This window comes from Gracilinanus agilis, chromosome 2 (genome assembly GCF_016433145.1).
Source record: "Gracilinanus agilis isolate LMUSP501 chromosome 2, AgileGrace, whole genome shotgun sequence".
Classification (NCBI taxonomy): Eukaryota; Metazoa; Chordata; class Mammalia; order Didelphimorphia; family Didelphidae; genus Gracilinanus; species Gracilinanus agilis.
In genome coordinates this window covers 249,906,133-249,927,428 of record NC_058131.1, presented here as the reverse complement: position 1 = coordinate 249,927,428, position 21,296 = coordinate 249,906,133, and the positions used below count along the sequence as shown (strand labels likewise).

The following is a 21,296-nucleotide window of genomic DNA, read 5'->3' as shown; positions in this document are numbered from 1 at the left end:
CTAAAAAATGGTTGTGATCAAGTTCAACATATTTACCTTTTTTTCCCATTTCTCACATTTTAGCACTGAGTACATTTTCAATAGATTAGGTTGAAGTTGTTGTAATTATTCTCACTATGCTTTCCCATTTTTATGCTGTGTTCTAATTTGCTGTAGGTATTTACTATTGCTAATGATTCTTCCCTTTATTCTCTTTAATGAACTGTCTGGGCAAATGGCAAATCCCCATATTAACATTATATCAATAATAAGTCATTTACTTTTTCTTACAATAAAGCATTTTTTTATTTCCTTCCTCCTCTCCTTCTTCTTTCCCTCTGCCTTCCCTTCCTTCCTTCTTTCCTTCTGTCCCTCCTTTTCTTTCTTATTTTTAAAGGGTTTTGTGTTTAGTTCTCACCACTGAAGGCAGCTATGTGAAACAATGGAAATAGCTCTGAGCTTGGCATCAGGAAGATCTAAGTTCAAATCTAGATTCAGATATTTACTAGATGTGTGACCCTGACAAAATCATTTAACTATTTCAGTTTCTTCAATTGTAACAGGAGAATAATTATAGTACCTATCTCCCAGGATTGCTGTGAGGATCAAACGACATACTACGTATAAAGTGCTTAGGATAGTATCTGGTACAAAGTAGGCACTGAATAAATACTTATTTTTCTTCCCTATCTCTTTTCCATGTCTAGAGTCTCTGGTTCCAATTCTGGAAGAAAGTACTCATAATGCAAAGATGTGGACTTCACGTATATCACAAGCTTTGGCTTCTTTTTTTTTTTAACCCTTACGTTCCATCCGAGAATCAATACTATGTATTGTTTTCAAGATGGAAGAGCAGTAAAGGGCTAGGCAATGGGGGTTAAGTGACTTGCCCAGGGTCACAGAGCAAGGAAGTGTCAGAGACCAGATTTGAACCTAAGACCTCTAGGTCTGCCTCTCAATCCACTAAGCTATCCTGCCCCCAGCTTTGCCTTCTATTGATTCTCGTACTTGAGTCATCTTTTGGAAACTCTGTTCACCATCCTCCTCTCTACTATTTAATTCACTGAGTATCATTGTTCAACATAAGTCATCTCTATACTTATCTAGTTTGGACACAGATTCAGCCTGCCTCCAGGTACATACCCACAGCCTATCCAACAAGATAGAAATTGCCAGAGCTCATGGTTTCAATGCTATATTCTTCAACAACTAAGAACCAAGGATTATCTCCATGCCACAATGAGGCAATATATAGGGATTTGGGCAAGGTTCACTCCATTTCTCATCAATATCTCCTAGTAAGAAAGTAATTTTTTTAAACCCTCACTTTCTGTCTTCAAATCAATACTGTGTATTGGCCCCAAGACAGAAGAGTGGTAAGGGCTAGGCAATGGGGATTAAATGACTTGCCCAGGGTCACACAGCTAGGAAGTGTCTGAGACCATATTTGAATCCAGTACTTCCCACCTCTAGGTCTATGCAAAATACTCTAAGTATTATATTTAATAACATTTATTAAAATTAAATTGAAGCAAAGGGGCTTCCACTAACATGGAAGAGAGAGCAAGAGGGCGGAGAGTCCCAAAACTTATAAACAAACAATGTAAGGATGCATGTAAAAGGGAAAAGGAATTTTGGGAGGGGAAAGAATTCTGGGAGATGGAGTGTAAAGGTACAAAACGTCTAATTAATACAGTCACCTAGGTACCCCCCAGCAAAATAATTTTGGAGTTGACTCTTTTGTCACATGTCATAGAAGACAGAATGTTGGATTTTGAATTATGACGACCTGGATTCAAACCCTGACTCTCACATTTACTAATTGTATAACCAGAGGAAAATAATACATTATGTGAACCCCAGTTTCTTCAGCTCAAAAATGGGGATGGGGCAGGGAATAATAGTACTCAAAGTGCCTTCCTCCCAGGACTGTAGTAAGACTCAAGTGAAATAACAGATATAGAGCACTTTTCACATTTCTAAGTGCTCTATAACTGTTAGATATGATTGTTGTTGTCACCGTGCAACCCTGAGAGAAACAGCAGTTATATCTCTGGTAAATGTGCCTATAGCTGCTAGGGGAGGTTTTATAGAGTATGGTTGGTTTTTAATAATTGCATAAAGTGACTATTAAAACATAACACTGCACATTAAGACTGTTATTATGTTGCTATAAAATACCAAAAATGAAGTGATCTAAAAACTCTGTTCCCTTATTTTGGGTAAGGCACCCAGGCCAGAAATTCCAGGGAGAGTCCACAGTATTTCTCTTTGCCCCTATGAAAAGACATCATATCCCAAATCTTCATTGTATAGAGCAAAAGTTCAAATAAATCTATTCCGCTCAATCTGGCTTCATTCCTGAAACATTTGCCATCCACATTTAAGTCAGGCTTTGAGAGGCAGTATGGTCTGATGGAGAAAATACTGTATTGGGAGATAGAGGACCATGATTTGAATCCTACCTCTAATCCTAGGCAGCTATGCCACCACAAACAAGAATTTTAATTTTTCTGGGACAATTCCCCCTGTAAAATAAGAGTATTGGACTACATTCTATATCCCTCCAGCTCTCGGCCATGTTATTCTAATTTTCATCTTAGTTGAGTTGACATTATCTCACTGTCTGAGTTTACTTTTTGCTTGTTTTACAAATATACCCGCATGCATGCATGCTTGCATGCATGCATGTACACACACATTTTGCCATATATACTTTCTCTTAAATTTAGCCCGGTGCTCAAAATGGTGAAGTTCAAAACACAAAAGGAATGTTCATCTTCACATGTCCTTTCCCTATTCTATAATGTTTTCATTCCAGTGTCTCCCTGTAAATATCCTATTAATCTCTCAAGGCCGTGATTAAATCTGATTTCCTCGATGAAGATATCCTTTATGATTTCAGCCAAAAACGAAATGTCTCCTCATTTTTTAAGAGTATGGCACTTATTGTTTGAAAAAGGAAATTATTATATAATAAACGGACTGTATTTATTTGTGTGTCTTATCTATCCCACTAGATTCTAAGGTTCTTTTCTATTTATTTTTATAATTGCATATAAAAATAGTTTTTATCATTTGTTAGCTAAAATTTTGAGTTCCAATTTCTCTCTTTCCCTCCTTCTTCTCCATACCTCTGATGCAATAAGCAATTTGATACAGGTTATACATGTATGTGCTATCACACTAAACATATTTTCCTATTAGTCATTTTGTAGAACATATATATATAAAAAGTCATGGAGAAAATAAAGTGAAAACAGTATGCTTTTATCTCTCTTCATATTCCCCAGTGAAATTGCTTGTCAACTTTGGGAGGGGGAGGAAAGAGGAGAGGGGAAAAAATGAATTGTGTAAACATGGAAAAATATTTAAAATTAAAAAAAAATAAACCAAAAATGGGGGGGGGGAGTGGGAGGATAAAGAACTAGTAGTAATACTGCTGAATCAAAGGATATGCACAATTTTAAAGCCCTGTCACCACAGTTCGAAATTGCTCTCCAGAATGGCTGGACCAGTTCACAACTCCAAGAGTAGATGAGTGTCTCAATTTTCCCACAATGCCTCCAACATTTAGCATTTTTCTTTTCTCTCATATTAGCCAATCTAATAGGTATGAGGTAGTACCTCAAAAGAATAAGGTTCTTAGAAGAAGGGATCTTTTCTTCTGGGCCTTTGTATCTTTTCATAGCACCTAGCACCTTGTCTTAAAGACAACAGGTCTGAGTAAATGTAGATTAATTGATATTATAGCAAATGAGATGGGTTTCATTAGGTTAATAATCTATAATTGTATAAAATAGAAATATAAAGAAAATCACTTAAACTCATTAATCTCATTATCTTATTAATGAGAGCCAGAAAATAATTGCTGCTATTTTGAGATAGTGCTCTTTGGAGAAGGAGCAGAGAAGTATTTTCAAAACTGAGAAGAATGTAGTGTTAGCAACTAAAATCCTAGCATACTAACAAGTTGCTACTATCATACAAGCTTTTACCACCACAGCTACTGCCTACTGTTACTATTGCAATTATATTAATTTATTTAACCTTAAAATTGATGTAACAAACTTAATATCTAACAATGACTAAATTTTAACTTTAAATATTCTCTCTTAATTTGATTCCACGATTCCTTTGTCCTTCCTCCAAAATGCTGTACAGCACTATTTTTTAAAATAATGATGGGAACAGGTAGGTGGCTCAGGGGATAGAGGCAAGCATAGAGACACAAGGTTGTGGGTTTAAATTTGACCACACACACTTCCTAGCTGTGTGACCCTGGGCAAGTCACTTAACCCCCAATGCCTAACCCTTATTGCTTTTCTGCCTTAGAACCAATACATGGTATTGCTTCTAAGATGGGTAGTAAGGTGTTTTTCTTTCTTTCTTTCTTTCTTTCTTTCTTTCTTTCTTTCTTTCTTTCTTTCTTTCTTTCTTTCTTCTTTTTGCCGTTGTTGTGTTTTTGTTTTTTTAAGCAGTTATAGTAGCCACAGCTAAGTGGTTCATGGGATAGAAGCAGGTCTAGAGACACAAAGTCCTCAGTTCAAATTTGACCTCAGAATCTTCCTAGCTATGTGACCCTGAGCAAGTCACTTGACCCCAAATTCCTAGCTTTTACTTCTCTTCTGCCTTAGAACCAATATTAAATTAGTATTGGTTCTAAGACATATGTTAAGGGTTTTTTTTTAAATAAAAGTTCTGATGAAATATTTTTTAAGCATTGATAAAAACTTTACAATACCTCTTGAATGCTCTCATCCCAGCTGGAGACCACATGGTGCATGCTCCTTGAGTGTAGGGGCCATTTCATGTATATATTAATCTTTCCCCAGAACCCTGCACAGTGTTTAGAAGGTATCAGATATTCTCTAAGCAGTTGGTGAATGGATGAGCTACCATAGTGAAAGCAGGCTGAAACTAATTTCAGTATCATTTGGAGAAAATCTCAACAAATAGGAAAGAAAATATGAGAGAAGTCTGACTCTAGAATGAGATTTGTTATAAAACTAAACGATCTGAGGTCAGAAGTGTGATGAGTTCCATTTTAAGGTGGGTTCACTGTGTGCAGCGTTAGCTTTAAAGCTTCATGGGGAAGGTATAACTTGTTTTTTCTGGAGAAAGTACTCTGACATAATATCGTGTTCTAGGGTTCCCTGGCTGTCTGCTGACTGAAAGTGCTCTGTCTCTAGGCTACCACTTGAGGGAAAGACTAAACTATGACGTATGCATTCCTGGAATAATTGGCTCCTTGCAGACAGCCACTCCTCATTCCAAAATTAGCCTGGTCATTGATACTAATGCAGGGGATGCCTCAAAGGTGGCAAAAATAGCCCTGCTGCTGAGAGAATAACCCAAATAATATAAGCAGCAGCATCACTGGACTCTCTCAATAGATCTGGTTTGGAAAAGACCTCAGCCAACATCCAGCCCAGCCTTCTCATTTTACAGTTGAGAAAACTAAGCCCAGGGAAGTAAAATGACTTGCCTAATGCTAAGGTGTTGCTAATAGAGCTGGGTTGTGAACTAACATCCTCTGACTCTAAACTCTATTATATTTTTATTTTTCGTTACATCACACTGTCTCCTTCAGCTGGGGAGTATTTATCCAAAAAGAGGAAGACAACCAAGGCAGAAGGGAGAAGTCCATAGGATGAATAACATTAATATTGGGAGGAACTAATTATCTAATCCAATCTTCTCAGAGGAAAAGGAGGCTCAGAGAATGATGATTTATCCAAGATCATGGTGCTAGATATTACCCACTGGAACTAGAATCCAGAATTTCTGAATGACTCTAATGCCAATACTCCTTCCCACTATACCACATTACTTCTCCAGGAGAAAATAAAGATCTCAGACTTGGTATCAAAAATACTTTTAGAAACATATTTCTAATAAGAGCTACCATATTGAGTTATGGTGAGTGTTAAAAATTGCTGGAAAATGTTTTGATTCAGGTGTTTACAAACATTAGGAATAGCTGCCATTGTAGACAGAGAAAGGAATTTAATCCCCCAAACATATCATAAACCACAAATTAAATACATATGAAGCATAAGTTAATATAATAAAAAGTTGACTTTGAGATTTGGATAAGGGCTCAGTAGGCAACATATCACACAGTAGGAACAGATCTCTTCCCATTGGCCTTCAGAAGAATTTGTAGGAGTTTCACCATATTAGCAGCAGACCTGTTTCTGAATAGCTCAGTTGATGGAAGCCTGTTAAGAAATGAGGTCAAGGTTATGAGCTCAAGTACCAAACGAGCTAGCAAAATTCATTTTATTCCTCAACCTACAGCCCCTGCAATCTTACAAGTGCAAACTCCTGGCCACAAGGGCAACTAAGTGAGAAAATTCAAATGAGCGAATGAAAATCCACTCCTAGACTAGGAAAAAGATTCTGAAGGAATGAAAGACAGTAGGACAGAGGCATAGTCTTCAGGTGCAAAAGAATAGAAAGGATAGTCGGGGGTTTTTTCTCATACAAAATTTCCAACATGAATTTCCAGCTTCTTACTTTCTTTTTGCTTCTTCAAAATTCACATGCACTTTTGAAACGTCACTTTGGTTGAAACTGAATAAGCTGCTGAAAAATTGCCCTTCTTTTATAGACTTGAGAAGGATCAGAATTTAACAATTTCTTTAAGGAACAAGCAAATTTTTGCCTCCATTGATATGTCTGGAGCCTTAATCAAAGAGCAAAGCCAAACCAAGTTATATCATTGTGTAATTACATTTCTGAAGAGAAAATCTGAAGACTTCTCATGTTCTTGATTAATTAGACAAATTAATAAGGCAGTTTTAAATGAAAGACATGTGTGCCCACAAGCTGGGGTAGTCCCTCACAAAGCTGGTGAAGCCAATTGATAGCTTTACATACAAGGTAACTGAAATAATCCTGTCAAAATTTCTAGACTGAACTGAATCCAATATTGATCAGAATTATAACTGGCATTCACAAAGCCCTTTACAGTGACAAGACACTTTCTTTCCAGAAACCTTGTTGCTAGATAATGTAAGTATTAGGATAGGAGATCTATGATTTCACTGGGATAGAGAACTCCCACTTGAGTAAAATCTTCCTCTCCCGTGAAGTTTGCAAGTTAAATGATTTGCCCAAAGTCAAAGAGCCTATGGTCAAAGGTCTATGTTAGAGGTAGAAGACAACTGGCACCCCAGTCCTCTAGCCTTCAAAGCTTGCTCTCTAACCATTATCCGATTCTCTCTTGTAAGAAGTCACTTACATATAGCACACATACACACACACACACACACACGCACACACGTGCGTGCATGTGTGTGTGTGCATGTGTGTGTGTGTGTGTGTGTGTGTGTGCTATATGTAAGTAACTATGATATAAGCTATAATGTAATAAGGGTCTAGGATAGAGTTAAACTTCTTGGTTATATATTGGATAGAGTACCAGGGCTGGAGTGAGGAAGACTGATCTTCCTAAGTTCAATTCTGGACTCTGACTCTTAATAGCTGTGTGACCCCAGGCAAGCCATCTACCTCTGTTTGCCTCAGTTTCCTCAACTGTAAAATGAGCTGGAGAAGGAAATAACAAGTCACTCCAATATCTTTGACAAGAAAAGCCCATAAAAACGAGGTCACGGAGAGTCAGACATGACTGACAATGACTGAACACAAGACTACACAAAAAAAAAAGAAGACATCACTTATAGCTGGGGCTGGGGGTGGGAAAATTAGGGAAACTTATAGGAAGAGGGTTGCAATTGAAGGGCTTGAAGGAAGGGGAGGATTTCAACAAACATAAAATAAGGGCAGCATGATAAAGCTCAGACAATTTGATTTGGTTAAATCAAAGAATATTCAAAGAGAAGAGTCTGAGATAAGGCAGGAAAAGTAGATTAGAATTACCCTGTGGAGGGCATTGAATGCCAGGCTAATGAATTTAAAATGTATTCAGGGGGAAAAAGAGACTCATTGAAGGTTTTTATTCTGCGTGCTTCAATGGCACAAGTGCACAAAAGAAGTTACTTTGTACTAAGCACCAGAAATAAGAAGTTAAAAAGTGACCCAGTCCCTATCTCTAAAGGGACTAGTGTATATCAGCATATTCTAGCATATGTTATATGTGAAGCAAACAAGTTATTAAGTATAGACACAAACAGTTCCCCTAGATAGATGCTGACTGAATGTTCAACCAGGAACCCCACAGTTGACACTGACTGCTGCAACATGTTGGGTAACAAGAAGAAATGTCAAACATACCATTGAATTTTTCACACTCTGTAGCAGACGCTCATGCTGCTCTGCTATGGCCAGGGCAGCGGAGTGTACTTTCTGATAGATGGCTTCTCCATCTCTTGTCTGAAAGATAAAAAGTCCTTCCCCGGTATCGCACATCCTGTCAAAGCAAAACACAAAAACTGTGTCAGAATCAAGCTACTAAGACAATGAACAAAGAGGATCTTCAATACAATTCAAAGTAAATAACATGTTTACTAAGCGCCTATCAGGTGCAGATATCGTTAGGCAAGGGGGAAGGCAGAAATGCAAGTATGACACCTGTACTGTCCTCGTGGAGCTTACAATCTGGTACGAGCAGAGAGTTAGAGCAGTGATCAATCAATCACTGGGTCCAAAGTGAGGAAAACATGAGTTCAAATTTAAGTTGGATAGGTCCAAAAATAATAGTGTGGACAGTTATTTCTCATTAATATAAAGTGAGGGGCCAGCTAGCTGACTCAATCAATTGAAAGCCAGCCCTAGATACCAGAGGTCCTGGATTCAAATGTGGCCTCAGACACTTCCTGGATGTGTGACCCTGAGCAAGTCACTTAACTCCCAATGCCTTGCCATGAATGCTCATCAGTCATTACTGTGTTGATTCTAAGGCAGAAGATAAGGCTATTTTTTCTAATTTAAAAACCATTAAAATTAAAAAATATAAGAATATTTTTAAAGTATTAAAAAATATAAACATGTTCCTTGATCCACAGCAAACAGGCAAGTAAAACATATTCATATAGGAATGATTTTCATCAGTAAATATGCCTCTAGCCATACATGACTCCTCTAAGAGCCCTTTAAAATGAATATTTCATGGTCTTTGATTCTATTCAGGCTTTTATTAAATTAATTACATTATCTACATCTAGGACTAAATGTGACTTTCATGATATCAACAGCATCCAATAACTCTGCACCTGTGGTCAGTTCAACAAATGGAAAATTGTAGGAGTTGATGAGTCTTGCTGAATTAATTCGTGACCATGTCTGTACTTCAGTGAACCCAGAACACGTGTACTTGCTCCATCTATGCAGATTTCTACTAGCCACATGTCATTGCTTCAAGTGATTCTTGTCTATGCTATCCTAGGCAACATATTTTTTTCCAAAGTATCAATATGGTAGAAGTCTTCTTTTATTTTTTCTCCATTTTGTAGATCCCAGTACAACATTTCTTCAAGGAACCATATGTCCTTTTGGCATCCTGTGTTAAGCATGAATAAAAATATCGCCTCCATACAGAATCATTAAAAGACATATGTGTATTTTCTTGGAGAAAATGGTGCATAATTATGAGGAAATTAATTGTCCATTTTAATTACATTTCATATAATCATAAAAGAAGTAGATGATTGATAATTCAATTTGTTTGCTGGTTCAATGTTTTATATTTATTTAGCATTTTGATTTTCACAACCCTTTACATAAATTATCTTATCTGGTCCTCAAAACATTTTAGAGAGGTGAAGCAAGAATTATTATCTACATTTAACAACAACAACAAAAACAGACACAAAGAGGTTAGGTGACTTGTCCAGCATCATACAACTACTAACAAATAGAGCCATGCCTCAACCTCAAGTTTTCCAGTTCAAATATCTAATACCTTTTTAACTATAACATGATGTGAAACAACATAGCACTCTGCCTTTAATAATAATAATTAGTACATAAAACTTTATGTCTTGCAAAAGGAACTTACAAATACTACATTATTTAAACCTCACAAAATTCCTGGGAGGTGAGTGCTATTATTATCCTCATTTTACAAATGAGGAAATTAGAAAAATTGAGAAATTTAAGGGTCAGAGACAGCTGGTAAGAATTTGAGGCTGAATTTGAAGCCAGGTTCCTGGCTCTGTTCACTGTGTCACTTAACTTCCTCCTAGCTCTGGGAATATATCTCTCAGAAGATAACTTGAGTTGCTAATGATTTATGTGGGTTTATTTTGCATCCTGAAACTTTGCTAAAGTCATTATTTCATCTAGTTTTTTTAGTTGATTCTCTAGGTTTCTCTAAGCATACCATCATATGAAGAGTAATAGTTTGCTTTTCTCACTGACTACTTTAACTCCTTAGATTTCTTTTTCTTATTGCTATTTTTATTGCAAAAGGCAACATTTCTAGTACAATCTTAAAAAATAGTAGTAATAATGGGCATCCTTGCTTCACCCCTGATCTTATTAGGAAGGTTTCTATCATTGCAGATGATACTTGCTGATGATTTTAGATAGATAATACTTACTATTTTAAGGAAAGATCCATTTATTCCTATGCTTTCTAATGTTTTTTAATAAAAATAGGTACTGTATTTTGTCGAAGGCTTTTTCTGCACCTTATTGAGATAATCATGTGTTTTCTGTTAGTTTGATTACTGATATGGTCAATTATGCTAATAGTTTTCCTAATATAAAACCATCCTTGCATTTCTGGTATAAATTCCACTTGAACATTGTGTATAATCCTTGTAATAACTTGCTATAGTCTCTTTGCTAGTATTTTATTTAGGATTTTGATCAATATTCATTAAGGAAACTAGTCTGTAATTTTATTTCTGTTTTTGGTCTTTTTATTAATCTAGGCAATATATCTTTTTGTAAATATTTATCCTTTTCACTTAGGTTGCCAGATTTTTTGGCATATACTTGGGCAAAATAGCTCTTAATGATTGCTTTAATTTCCTCTTCATTGGTGGTGAATTCACCCTTTTCATTTTTGATAATGGTAATTTAATTTTCTTCTTTCCTTTTTTAAATCAAATTAACCAATGCTCTGTTATCTTGCATTTCCATAAAACCAACTCCTAATCTTATTAATTACTTTTCTTACTTTGGATTTTATCAATTTCCCCTTTGATTTTTAGGATTTCCAATTAAGTCCTTAATTGGAAGTTTTTAATTTGTTCTTTTCCTAATTTTTTAAGTCGATACTCAATTTGTTAATATGCTGTTTCTCTTTAAATGATATAAGCATTCAGAGATATAAATTCTCTCCTATGTACTGCTTTGTTTGTATCCCATACATTTTTATATGCTGTCTCCTCATCAGCATTTTCTTTAATGAAGTCATTAATTGTTGCTATAATTTGTTCTTTGACCTACCCCATTTTTAGAATTACTATACTTTTCTCTTCACTGGATTTTTGTGATTCTTTTTTTCCATTTGGCCAGTCCTCCTTTTTAAGCTATCATCTTCTTTATGCATTACCTTCATTTCTTTTCCCCATTTTTCTTCCAGAATCTGAGACCAATTTCCATTTTTTCTTTGAAGTTTTGCATGTGGCTGCTTTAATTTCAACATCCTCTAATGTGTCTATGTCTTTCTCTTTGTCTCCATAAAAATTTTCTATGGTTGGGGATTTTTTGTTCATTAGTTTATTTTGTTTCTTTTTGATGTTTGCTCATATTCTCAAACATTTTTTTTACTTTTATTTTTATCTTAAACATGGGCTCTGTTCTAAGGGTATTTGGTGAATTCTTTTATGCTTCAGTTTTTCCTTGCTGCTACATTCATCTGTAGCTCTGCTTTTCTGTAAGTTTTAGTTCTTCCAACATGATATAATGGCCTGTGGGTTGGTAACTCTGGAAGTCACTTCCTGTTGTTGATTCAATCTCTTATAGGGACTGTTTATGGCTTGCAGGGGTCAGATCACTGTGAGCTACCTTGCCCTGGGACTTGGGGCCTCAGTGCAGTCTTGAGCAGAGTTTTGGGCCTCCCTGTAAGCTAGTACGAGCCAGATAAGGACTGCCTTGCTCTGGGCTTGCAGTCTTCACTACTGGCCTGGGCAGAAGCTCTGAGCCTAACTCTGGGTTTACACCAGCCAAGTGCACTGTGGAATTCCCTCCAATAGAGCTTGGGAATTCGCTGCAGGCTTGTGCCATGGCTTGGGACTTCAAGGGATAGGAAGGACTTTGTTGTTGGCTTGGGCAGAGTACTAGGGTCTCAAAGATTGCTTGTGTTCAGGTTTAGAACTTGGCACAATAAGTGGGGAGTGGGCAGCTTGAGGAACTATTTTAGGGATTATTTGAGAAGATTCTCAGAAAAGTTCCAGTTTTCCAAGGTGCTACTCCACCATCTTGGCTCTTCCATACTAGTTAAGTGATTTTTGATATGCCTTTATCTTGCAAAAAGTTTACTTTGAAAACCTTAATAAGTATAATCATAGAACTTAATCAAAGTTTAAATTTATCAATGAGTAAGGCTGGGAAGAGAGTGCAATGGTAAATTAATCTTCAGACAAATTATGCTTTCTCTGAATCTCAATTTCCTCATTTATGAAATGAAGGATCTAAGCTAAATGTTTTCTCAAATGTCATTCTAGTCACCAAATTCATCATTTTACTCCTCTAAGTACTTCAAAGGGTCTAATAATTATTCATACCTTACATAATAATGTCAATTTCTCATTCTGAGTGAGATTTTAACTCAAAACTATGGTGTTCCTGATCCATATACCATCTATTAGCCCATACTCTCAGAGACTCTCCATATCTATGCCCTTTTACATTGTGTTTTTCCCCTTTCTTTCTCTTCATATAGTGCATTCCTCTTAGAAGTTTTCCAGGATTCAAATGGAGTCACCAATTCCCTAAATTCTCCTCTTATAGACTCCTATTTAAAACAAAGAAGTAAAACAAAAACCAGAGAAAAACCAAAAAATTGTCCTGAGACAATCCTCTCACAGCCTAAATTGTGTAGCCAGTCCATCCATATGTTTGTAACAAACAGGGCCTTTCTGCCAATACAGCTACATTTATATTTTGAATCCTTTAAGTACTGAAATTTCTAAGAGACATTGCAGTTTCCATAAAAGTACATCAATCATCCACTCCTAGTTGTTATATGTTTTAGCATATATCTTTGTATACATCTTAGAAACTACATAATTATCATAAGAAATCATAAGGTACAATGTGAATGTTTATAGATGGGATTTCTCTATTTTTGAAAGCATCATGTTAGAACACTACATTTTTGTGGGAAAGCTTGAAGTTGAAAGTTCTTGAAGTCTATCCTAGCAAAGAGCAAGTACTAGACTATCCTAATAAGGATTTTAGTATGATTTCAGTGACAAACTATGTCAGTCGTCTGAGAATCAGCCTAGCTTATTGTCAAGTCTCATCAGCAGAATTTAAACCACTAGGTGATGACTTATTTGTCTATTATGCCTTCAATCCTTAGCAACTGTCCTTTGCTTTTCCAGAGACAGAAGAGGAAAAAGAAATAGAGGGTCCTAAGAATAGATAGCCTAAGTGCTATACTAATAGCTGAAGTCAGCCAGTGCATTGGGTGGGTCTTCTAAGAGGATTTATAGAATGGGTGTGATTAGATGCAGTGATGTGTGATGATTAAACATGGCTGGGGTGCTTAGGCTAATGAGGTCAAAGATCTAAATACATTAGTAACATGAAATTTTTAAATTTGAAGTTATTTCTATTACCAACCCGTATCCAAAAGAAATCCTTACTATAATATGCAAAACAAGTAGTCATCTAGCCTCTACTTGGAACCCATCATGTCCCATGATAGCTCATTCTAATTTGAAAACCTTTTTAACTTTTGTAATTTTATATCATTGTTAGGAACTTTTTGATGTAATTTTGTTTTACATTTTGTTTTCTTAACATCAATACTATATTAGATTGGCCTCTTTGCAAATCTATCCTTTAATCCTAATTGCACTATCTGGAACCCAACAAAACAATTTTAGCCCTCTTCCAAGTGACAGTTCTTTCAATATTTAAAGATAGCCACCATGTTGCCTCTAAGTTTCTTGCCAGTTTCTTTAATCAATCTTCGTATGACATGGACACTGATAATTCTAATGTCCCTCCTTAGTACGAATGCTCTCCAGTTCATTCATATTCTTCTTTAACTTTAATTCTCAGAGCTAAAAACATAATATTCCACATGTGGTTCATCTAGGGCAGAATGGGGTTTTTTAGTCTGTGTTTTCTTTTATAACATAATTAATACTGAAATATGTTTTGCATGGCATATCAAATTGCTGGCTTCCTCAATGAGGGGAAATGGGAGAAAGGAAGAGGGAGAATTTAGAACTTATTTATGTTGAAGTTTTTTAATTTTTAGTGAAGCTCAAGATTATATTATTTACTGATTCATAACTTGCCTTTGCATTTGACTTGTCAAATTCCCAGAGATTTCTTTTCGCTTCTTTAAACACGACCTGAATGCTCCTTGAGAAAGTTTTTCCACCCTTTCCCAAAAAAATAATTTTCCTACCATCAAGTCTTCCTTCAATGACTCAGATCATGAAATGGATTAAAAATGAGGATTTTGTTTTTGTTTTTGTTTTGTACTACAGCAGTTTATGAAAAAGATAGAAGATGAGTTAAAATTGAGGAAATCTAATTATGGATATAAATGGATAAAAAGATTGGAGGATAATTGTGTATGTTTTCTTAAAATTTGGCTCTCTCTTGGAGTATAATACTTACCATATGCTGGGCATTTGCTATTTTTTAAATTGTGTATTGTAGGATACCATTTTGCCCTAAACTCACCAAAGCACTTTTCTTTCTAAATGAAGTTGGCTTTAGCAACAATTAAGTTTACTTGATAAAATGCCGTCAGAATTGATGATTTCTTTTTCAAGAATATTTCAGTTTTGCTCATGTGTAGAGTAAGCCAATATAACAAAAAATTACAATTCTACCTAAATTAATATACTTATTTAGCACCATACTAATAAAACTACCAAAAATTACTTTTAGAGCTAGAAAAAAAATAAAATACATCTTGAAGAACAAAAGATAAAAAAATATCAAGGAATCAATAAAAAATGTGAAGGACAATGGTCTACAACATACAGGATCACAAATTTTATGGCAAAATGGTAATCAGCAAAACTGGTACTGGCCAAGTAATAGAGTGGTAAATTAGGGGAATAGATTAAGTACACAATATACAGTGGCAAAAGACCATAATAATCTAGTGATGGATAACTGTTATGTAGAGATGGTAGCATGGAATCACTGCAAAATACAGGGACAGCCTCACCCAAAGTTCTCCAGGGGGCCTCACCTAGAATTCCAGGGGACCCCGCCCTGGAGAACTTTGGGTGATGCTGTCCCTGTATTTTGCAGGGATTCCATGCTACCATCTCTACATAACATAACCTAAGAGATCTAAGCTTTGGGGACAAGAACTCACTATTTGACAAAAACTGCTGGGGAAAAATGGAAATCAGTTTGGCAGAAACTAGACATAGACCAAATCTCATGCTATATATCAAGATAAGATCAAAATGGTTTATGATTTAGATATAAAGGTGACAGCATTAGCAAATTTAGGTAGCATGGAATAATTTTCCTGTCAGATGTATAAATAGGAGAATTTTGACCAAACAGGAGGTAGAGTGCATTATGAGATATAAAATGGAAGATTTGATTACATTAAATTAAAAATGTTTTACACAAACAAGACCAGTGAAGCCAAGATTAGATGGAAAGAAGAAGAAACCTGGGAAAAGAAATTTAATAACAAGTTTATTTGATAAAGGCCTCATTTCTTGAGTATATAGAGAACCAAATAAAATTTAAAAGGATACAAGTCATTCCCCTAATGATAAATGGTCAAAAGATATGAATAGGCAGATTTTAGATTAAGAAATCAAAGCTATCTATAGACATGAAAAATACTCTATATGGATATTAAGGAGATGAAAATTAAAACAACTCTGAGGCACTATCTCATATCTATCATATTGGGTAATACAACAGAAAAGAAATATGACATTAGAAGGGAAGTGAGGAAATTGGATCACTAATGCACAGTTGGTGGTGTTGTGAACTGAGCAACCATTCATCCATTAATTAGGGAATGACTAAACAAGTTTATCTATATGGTTGTGATGGATACTTCAGGGCTATAAGAAATGTTAAGCAGGATGCTTTTCTAAAACCTGAAAAGACTTACATGAATTGAAGCAAAGTTAAATAAGCAGAACCATGAGAGCACTATAGAGTAACAACAATATTGTATTGTTGATCAATTTTGTGAAGGACTTAGTTTTCCTCAGAAATGATCTAAGATAATCCCAAAGGCTTCATGCTGAAAAATCCACTTGCAGAGAAAGAAGTGATGAAGAATTAAACATACTTTTTTAAACTTCATTTTTCTTGGGGGGAAGGGGAGAGGGTTTGTCTGTGTTTTCTTTTATAACATTATTAATACTGAAATATGTTTTTGTTACAATTAAAAATGATAAAACTGATATAATAATAAAAATTAGTAGTTTAATTAAAGCCATGCCCATGCTGGTAAAATATATATAAGACCGCACACCTGTAAGAATTCACTTTGCCTCAGTCATCTTTACCTTTCATCTCTTCCCGCCTCCTAGCTAAGAGACCAGTTCAAAGTCACTTCCCCCTATTTAAAGCTGTCCCTCACCTTGAATACGTAATCCAAAACAGGAAACCCGTTGGACCACAGGAAATGTAGTTTTAAGGTCCCCACGTGTCTATAGAAAATATATATATATATATATATACTTTTAAATGGCATCTCCCAAATTCCAATTAACATTTTGCATGACATATCAAATTCCTGGCTTCCTCAATGAGGGGTAATAGGCTAATGGGAGAGGGAGAATTTAGAACTTTTTTTACATGTTAAAAAAAAGATATTTTTTAAAGAATTTTTTCTCTTTACATATCCTCTAAATAACTTTCCATCTAGTCCTGGATCACAATTAATAACTACTGTTTCTTGTATGTCTGCATTTTATTCACCACCTGGATTCCTGACCTATCAGATTAGTTCATTTTTAAAAAATCACCAACAGCTCTGTGTGTGTGTGTGTGTGTGTGTGTGTGTGTGTGTGTGTGTGTGTCCCTGGCAGAGAAAGAAGGTAAATTGTGGTGAATTAACTATTTTATAGAGTCTGCCAAATGCCACCTGAGTCCTTTCTCTCTGCTTTGAAAACATCAATCTATCTCTCTCTCTCCTCCCCCTCAACTACAGAGAGAGAAATTTAAATCCACAAGCAAGTGAGGGAGATTCTGACCAAGAGTCATATTAGCTAACCCATCAGTCAGCTAAAAAATTTACAAGATAGCTTGATGTGGACACAAGATCTTCTTTGTGAAACAATATCTTTCCTATTATATAATCTTATATGATGATAACTATTCCACAAAGGATGTTGCTGCTGTTCTAGTTATTTGTTAAGCAGATCTTTCCATATAAAATGATGACACATCCTGGGAAATAATCTACTTTCTGATATAGATACTTAGACTATATAGATTTGCTTCTTTGGCTTTTTAGGAATACATAAAAAAGAAAGCAAATAATAACTATTTAAAAACAAAATAAAGCACAAATTCCAAAAGCTCCTACTGCACTTTCCTGCCTCTAAAGGCTAAATAGTTTTAGGTAAATTAATTGTGCTTTTCAACTTCAGAAGCAATGGTAATCAATTAATTAGTTAATTGCAATTTTATATGAAAAGGGTATATTTTTACTTCCCATGGCTTGAATTAATCTTTAGGAAAGAAAGAGAGGAAAGTTGAAAAGTAATATGAAAACCTAGAGGGATAGTTTCAAATCCTTCAGATGTACCCTAATATAGGAAAAAAAATCTCAATCACCTTGGCCTAAATAGAACTTTATTTCTGGATTCTATTTTGACCTTATGACCAGTTTTCACTATATTGTTCTTAATAATTTAAGAATAGAATTTTCAAGCTGAAAGAATACTTTCAAATCTTTAAATTCAAGCATTATATCTTATTTTTAAAAATTCAGACCCATAGAGTTGGTATAACTGCTCAGGGTCATGAAATTACCTGATTCAAACCAAGACTACCTAAAACTCAGCACAGTATTTTTTCCATTAAACCATACTAAATTCATTTTTTTTCCTGTCTTAGAACATCAGAAGTTAATAAGTAATGAGCTAAATGGCAATGTATTTCGGCTATAAAACCACAGCCACCAAAGCAACAAAACAGAACAATTTATCTATTGGATAGATTCTATCACTAATTTCCAAGACAGTAATCATAAAACTCTCCATGAGAGACATCCACATAAACTCAACCAACAATATGACACCAAAGAAACCTTCAACAAAAGAGTAAGTCATGTGGAATTATGTATAGAAAGAAAAAGATAATAACAACTCATTTCAGGTCATCAGCAGTAGAAATTACAGAAAAGCTATGCTTAATAATCCTAGACTTATTGATCAATCCCAATTTTGCAAGGAAATGGTAGAAAAAGGCAAGACAGGGATTCTGGGAAGATGGCAGCATAGAAGCAGCAAGATCTCCAGACCTCCATAAAGCTCTTCACCACCAATCAAGGACAAAAGGCACTGAGGGAACATAAAAACAAGTCTGAAAACAGAACAGAGTTAGGGATCCTCTAGCTGAACCCAACTTAAAAGGCACACAGAAAAAAAGAGAAAAAAAAGCCTGAATTCTTGGAACTGTCTGGTAGGAGGGGAAAGAAAGGAAGAAGATACCAGATCCCCTCCTCCAACTATTGTGCTAAGTCTCCAACTGATCCTGAAATCACTGGTGGGCTGGGGCTCTAGTCAGAGGGAGTGCCTCACTGGCACAGCTGTGCCAAACTCAAGGTTCTGATCACAGACACCAGGAAAGATGCTGGGGGAGAAACCAAGAGAGGGTGAACATATGCTCAATTTTGCTCTGCCTCCCACTTTCTCTCAAGATTTTGACCTCAAGGCACTGTGAGCTGTGCAGATCAACTCCACCTGGCTTAATCCTATCAATACAGCAGACAAGAAGTCTTCAGAGGACAGGGAAACTCCAACACCCTTCCCCCACAGACTACAGTGAAAGTAGCTGAATTAAATTCTTTAGCTTTTACCACCAGCTGGGGAAAATCTGGCCTCAGGTCCCACTAAACTAATTAATCAACAAAACAGAGAAGACACCCTCCTATAACTGAATAGCCCAAAACCACAGATAAAAAAATGATTTGAAGGCCAAGATTACAGCCAATTACAGGGGAGAAAGAAGAAAAAATATAAGTAAACAATAGAAAAAGAAAAAAGAAACCACAATCAACAGCTTCTATTCAGAAATTGAACAAAGAGCAAATGCAACAGAAGAAGATAAATAACACCAAGAAAAAACAAAGAAACTTCAGTGAAATGAACACAGGCTTTGGAAAAACTTAACATTCAATTAACTCAAGAACACAAAATTCAAATAATTCAAGAATTCAGAAAACAATCAACAGAGGCTGAAGACAAATGGGAAAAGGAAATTCATGATCTAAAACAAGAAAATGATGACTTAAAAGCCCAAATTGGCCAGTGGGAAAATGAAGCAAAGAAGGTAAAAGATGATCTACAAAGAAAATCAGACCAGAAGGAGGATGACCAAAAAGCCAGGGATGAAATTCAGTCTTTAAAAATTAGAATTCAACAACTAGAAGCAAATGAATTCACAAGGCAGCCAGAGTATATAAAACAAAACTTTAAAAAATGGAAAATTTGAGGAAAATATGAAACACCCCATTGACACAACCACAGATCTGTAAAATAGATCTTGAAGAGACAATTTAAGAATTATTGGTCTACTGGAACATCATGTCTAAAGAAAAGACCTGGACATCATGTTACAGGAAATTATACAAGAAAACTGTCCTGACATTCTTGAAATAGGGGGAAGAGTGGATATTGAAAGAATTAAAAAATCACCTCCTATATTTAATCCACAACTGACAACTTCCAGGAATATTATAGCCAAATTCAAAAACTACCAGATGAAGGAAAAGATATTACAAGCTGCTAAGAAGTCATTTAGGACCTTTCCTAAAAATAATAAACAGTATATATCTAAAATCATCAACTAGCATCATATGCAATGGGGATAAATTAGAAGTCTTCCCAATAAGATCAGGTGTGAAACAAGGATATTCATTATCACCTCTATTATTTAACATTGTACTAGAAACACTAGCAGTGCCAATTAGAGAAGAAAAATAAATTGAAGTTATTAAAATAGGAAAGAGGAGACCAAGCTATCACTCTTTGCAGATGATATGTTGGTCTACCTAAAAGATCCTAGAGAATCGATTAAAAAGTTAGTGGAAATAATCAATAAATTGAACAAAAAGGCAGAATACAAAATAAATGCACATAAATCATCAGCATTTCTATATATTTCAAACACCTCTCAGCAGCAAGTGTTAGAGAAAGAAATTCCATTTAAAATCACCCTAGACAGTATAAAATCCTTAGGAATCTATCTACCAAAACAAACAGAGTTATTATATGAATACAACTACAAAACACTTTCCAAACCATTAAAACAGGATCTAAACAATTGGAAAAACATTTATTGCTCATGGGTAGGATGAGCTAACATAAGAAAAATGACCATTCTATCCAAATTAATTTACCTATTTAGCACCATACCTATCAAACTACCAAAAAACTTTTTTACTGAATTAGGAAAAACTATAGCAAAGTTCATTTGGAAGAACAAAAGACCAAGAATATCAAGGGAAATAATTATGAAAAAAATGTGAAGGAAGATGGCCTAGAAGTACCAGGTATTAAACTGTACTATAAAGCAGCGGTCATCAAAACAATCTCGTATTGGCTAAGAGTCAGAAGGGAGGATCAGGGGAATAGACTTGGGGTAAGTGACATCAGCAAGACAGTCTATGATAAACCCAAAGAGCCCAACTTTGGGGACAATAATCCACTATTTGACAAAAACTGATGGGAAAATGGGAAAACAATATGGGAGAGATTAGGTTTAGATCAACATCTCACACCCTACACCAAGATAAATTCAGAATGGGTGAATGAATTGAATATATAGAAGGAAACTATAAGAAAATTCAGTGAATACAGAATAGTATACTTGTCAGACCTCTGGGAAGGGAAAGATTTTAAAACCAAGCAAGAGTTAGAAAAAATTACAAAATGTAAAATCAATAATTTTGAATACATTAAATTAAAAAGGTTTTGTACAAACAAAAACAATGCAACCAAAATCAGAAGGGAAACAACAAACTGGGAAAAATCTTTAAAACAACAACA

General features: G+C 35.3%; 1 protein-coding gene across 1 annotated transcript in view; it reads right to left on the bottom strand.

Moving 5' to 3' along the window:
- The window catches only part of DOK5 (docking protein 5), a 164,094-nt gene that overhangs the window by 23,897 nt on the left and 118,901 nt on the right, over positions 1 to 21,296 (bottom strand). The window contains exon 6 of the mRNA XM_044661123.1: positions 8,221 to 8,356. Within this exon, the coding sequence (XP_044517058.1) occupies positions 8,221 to 8,356 (136 nt within the window). The remainder of the gene's footprint in view (positions 1 to 8,220; positions 8,357 to 21,296) is intronic.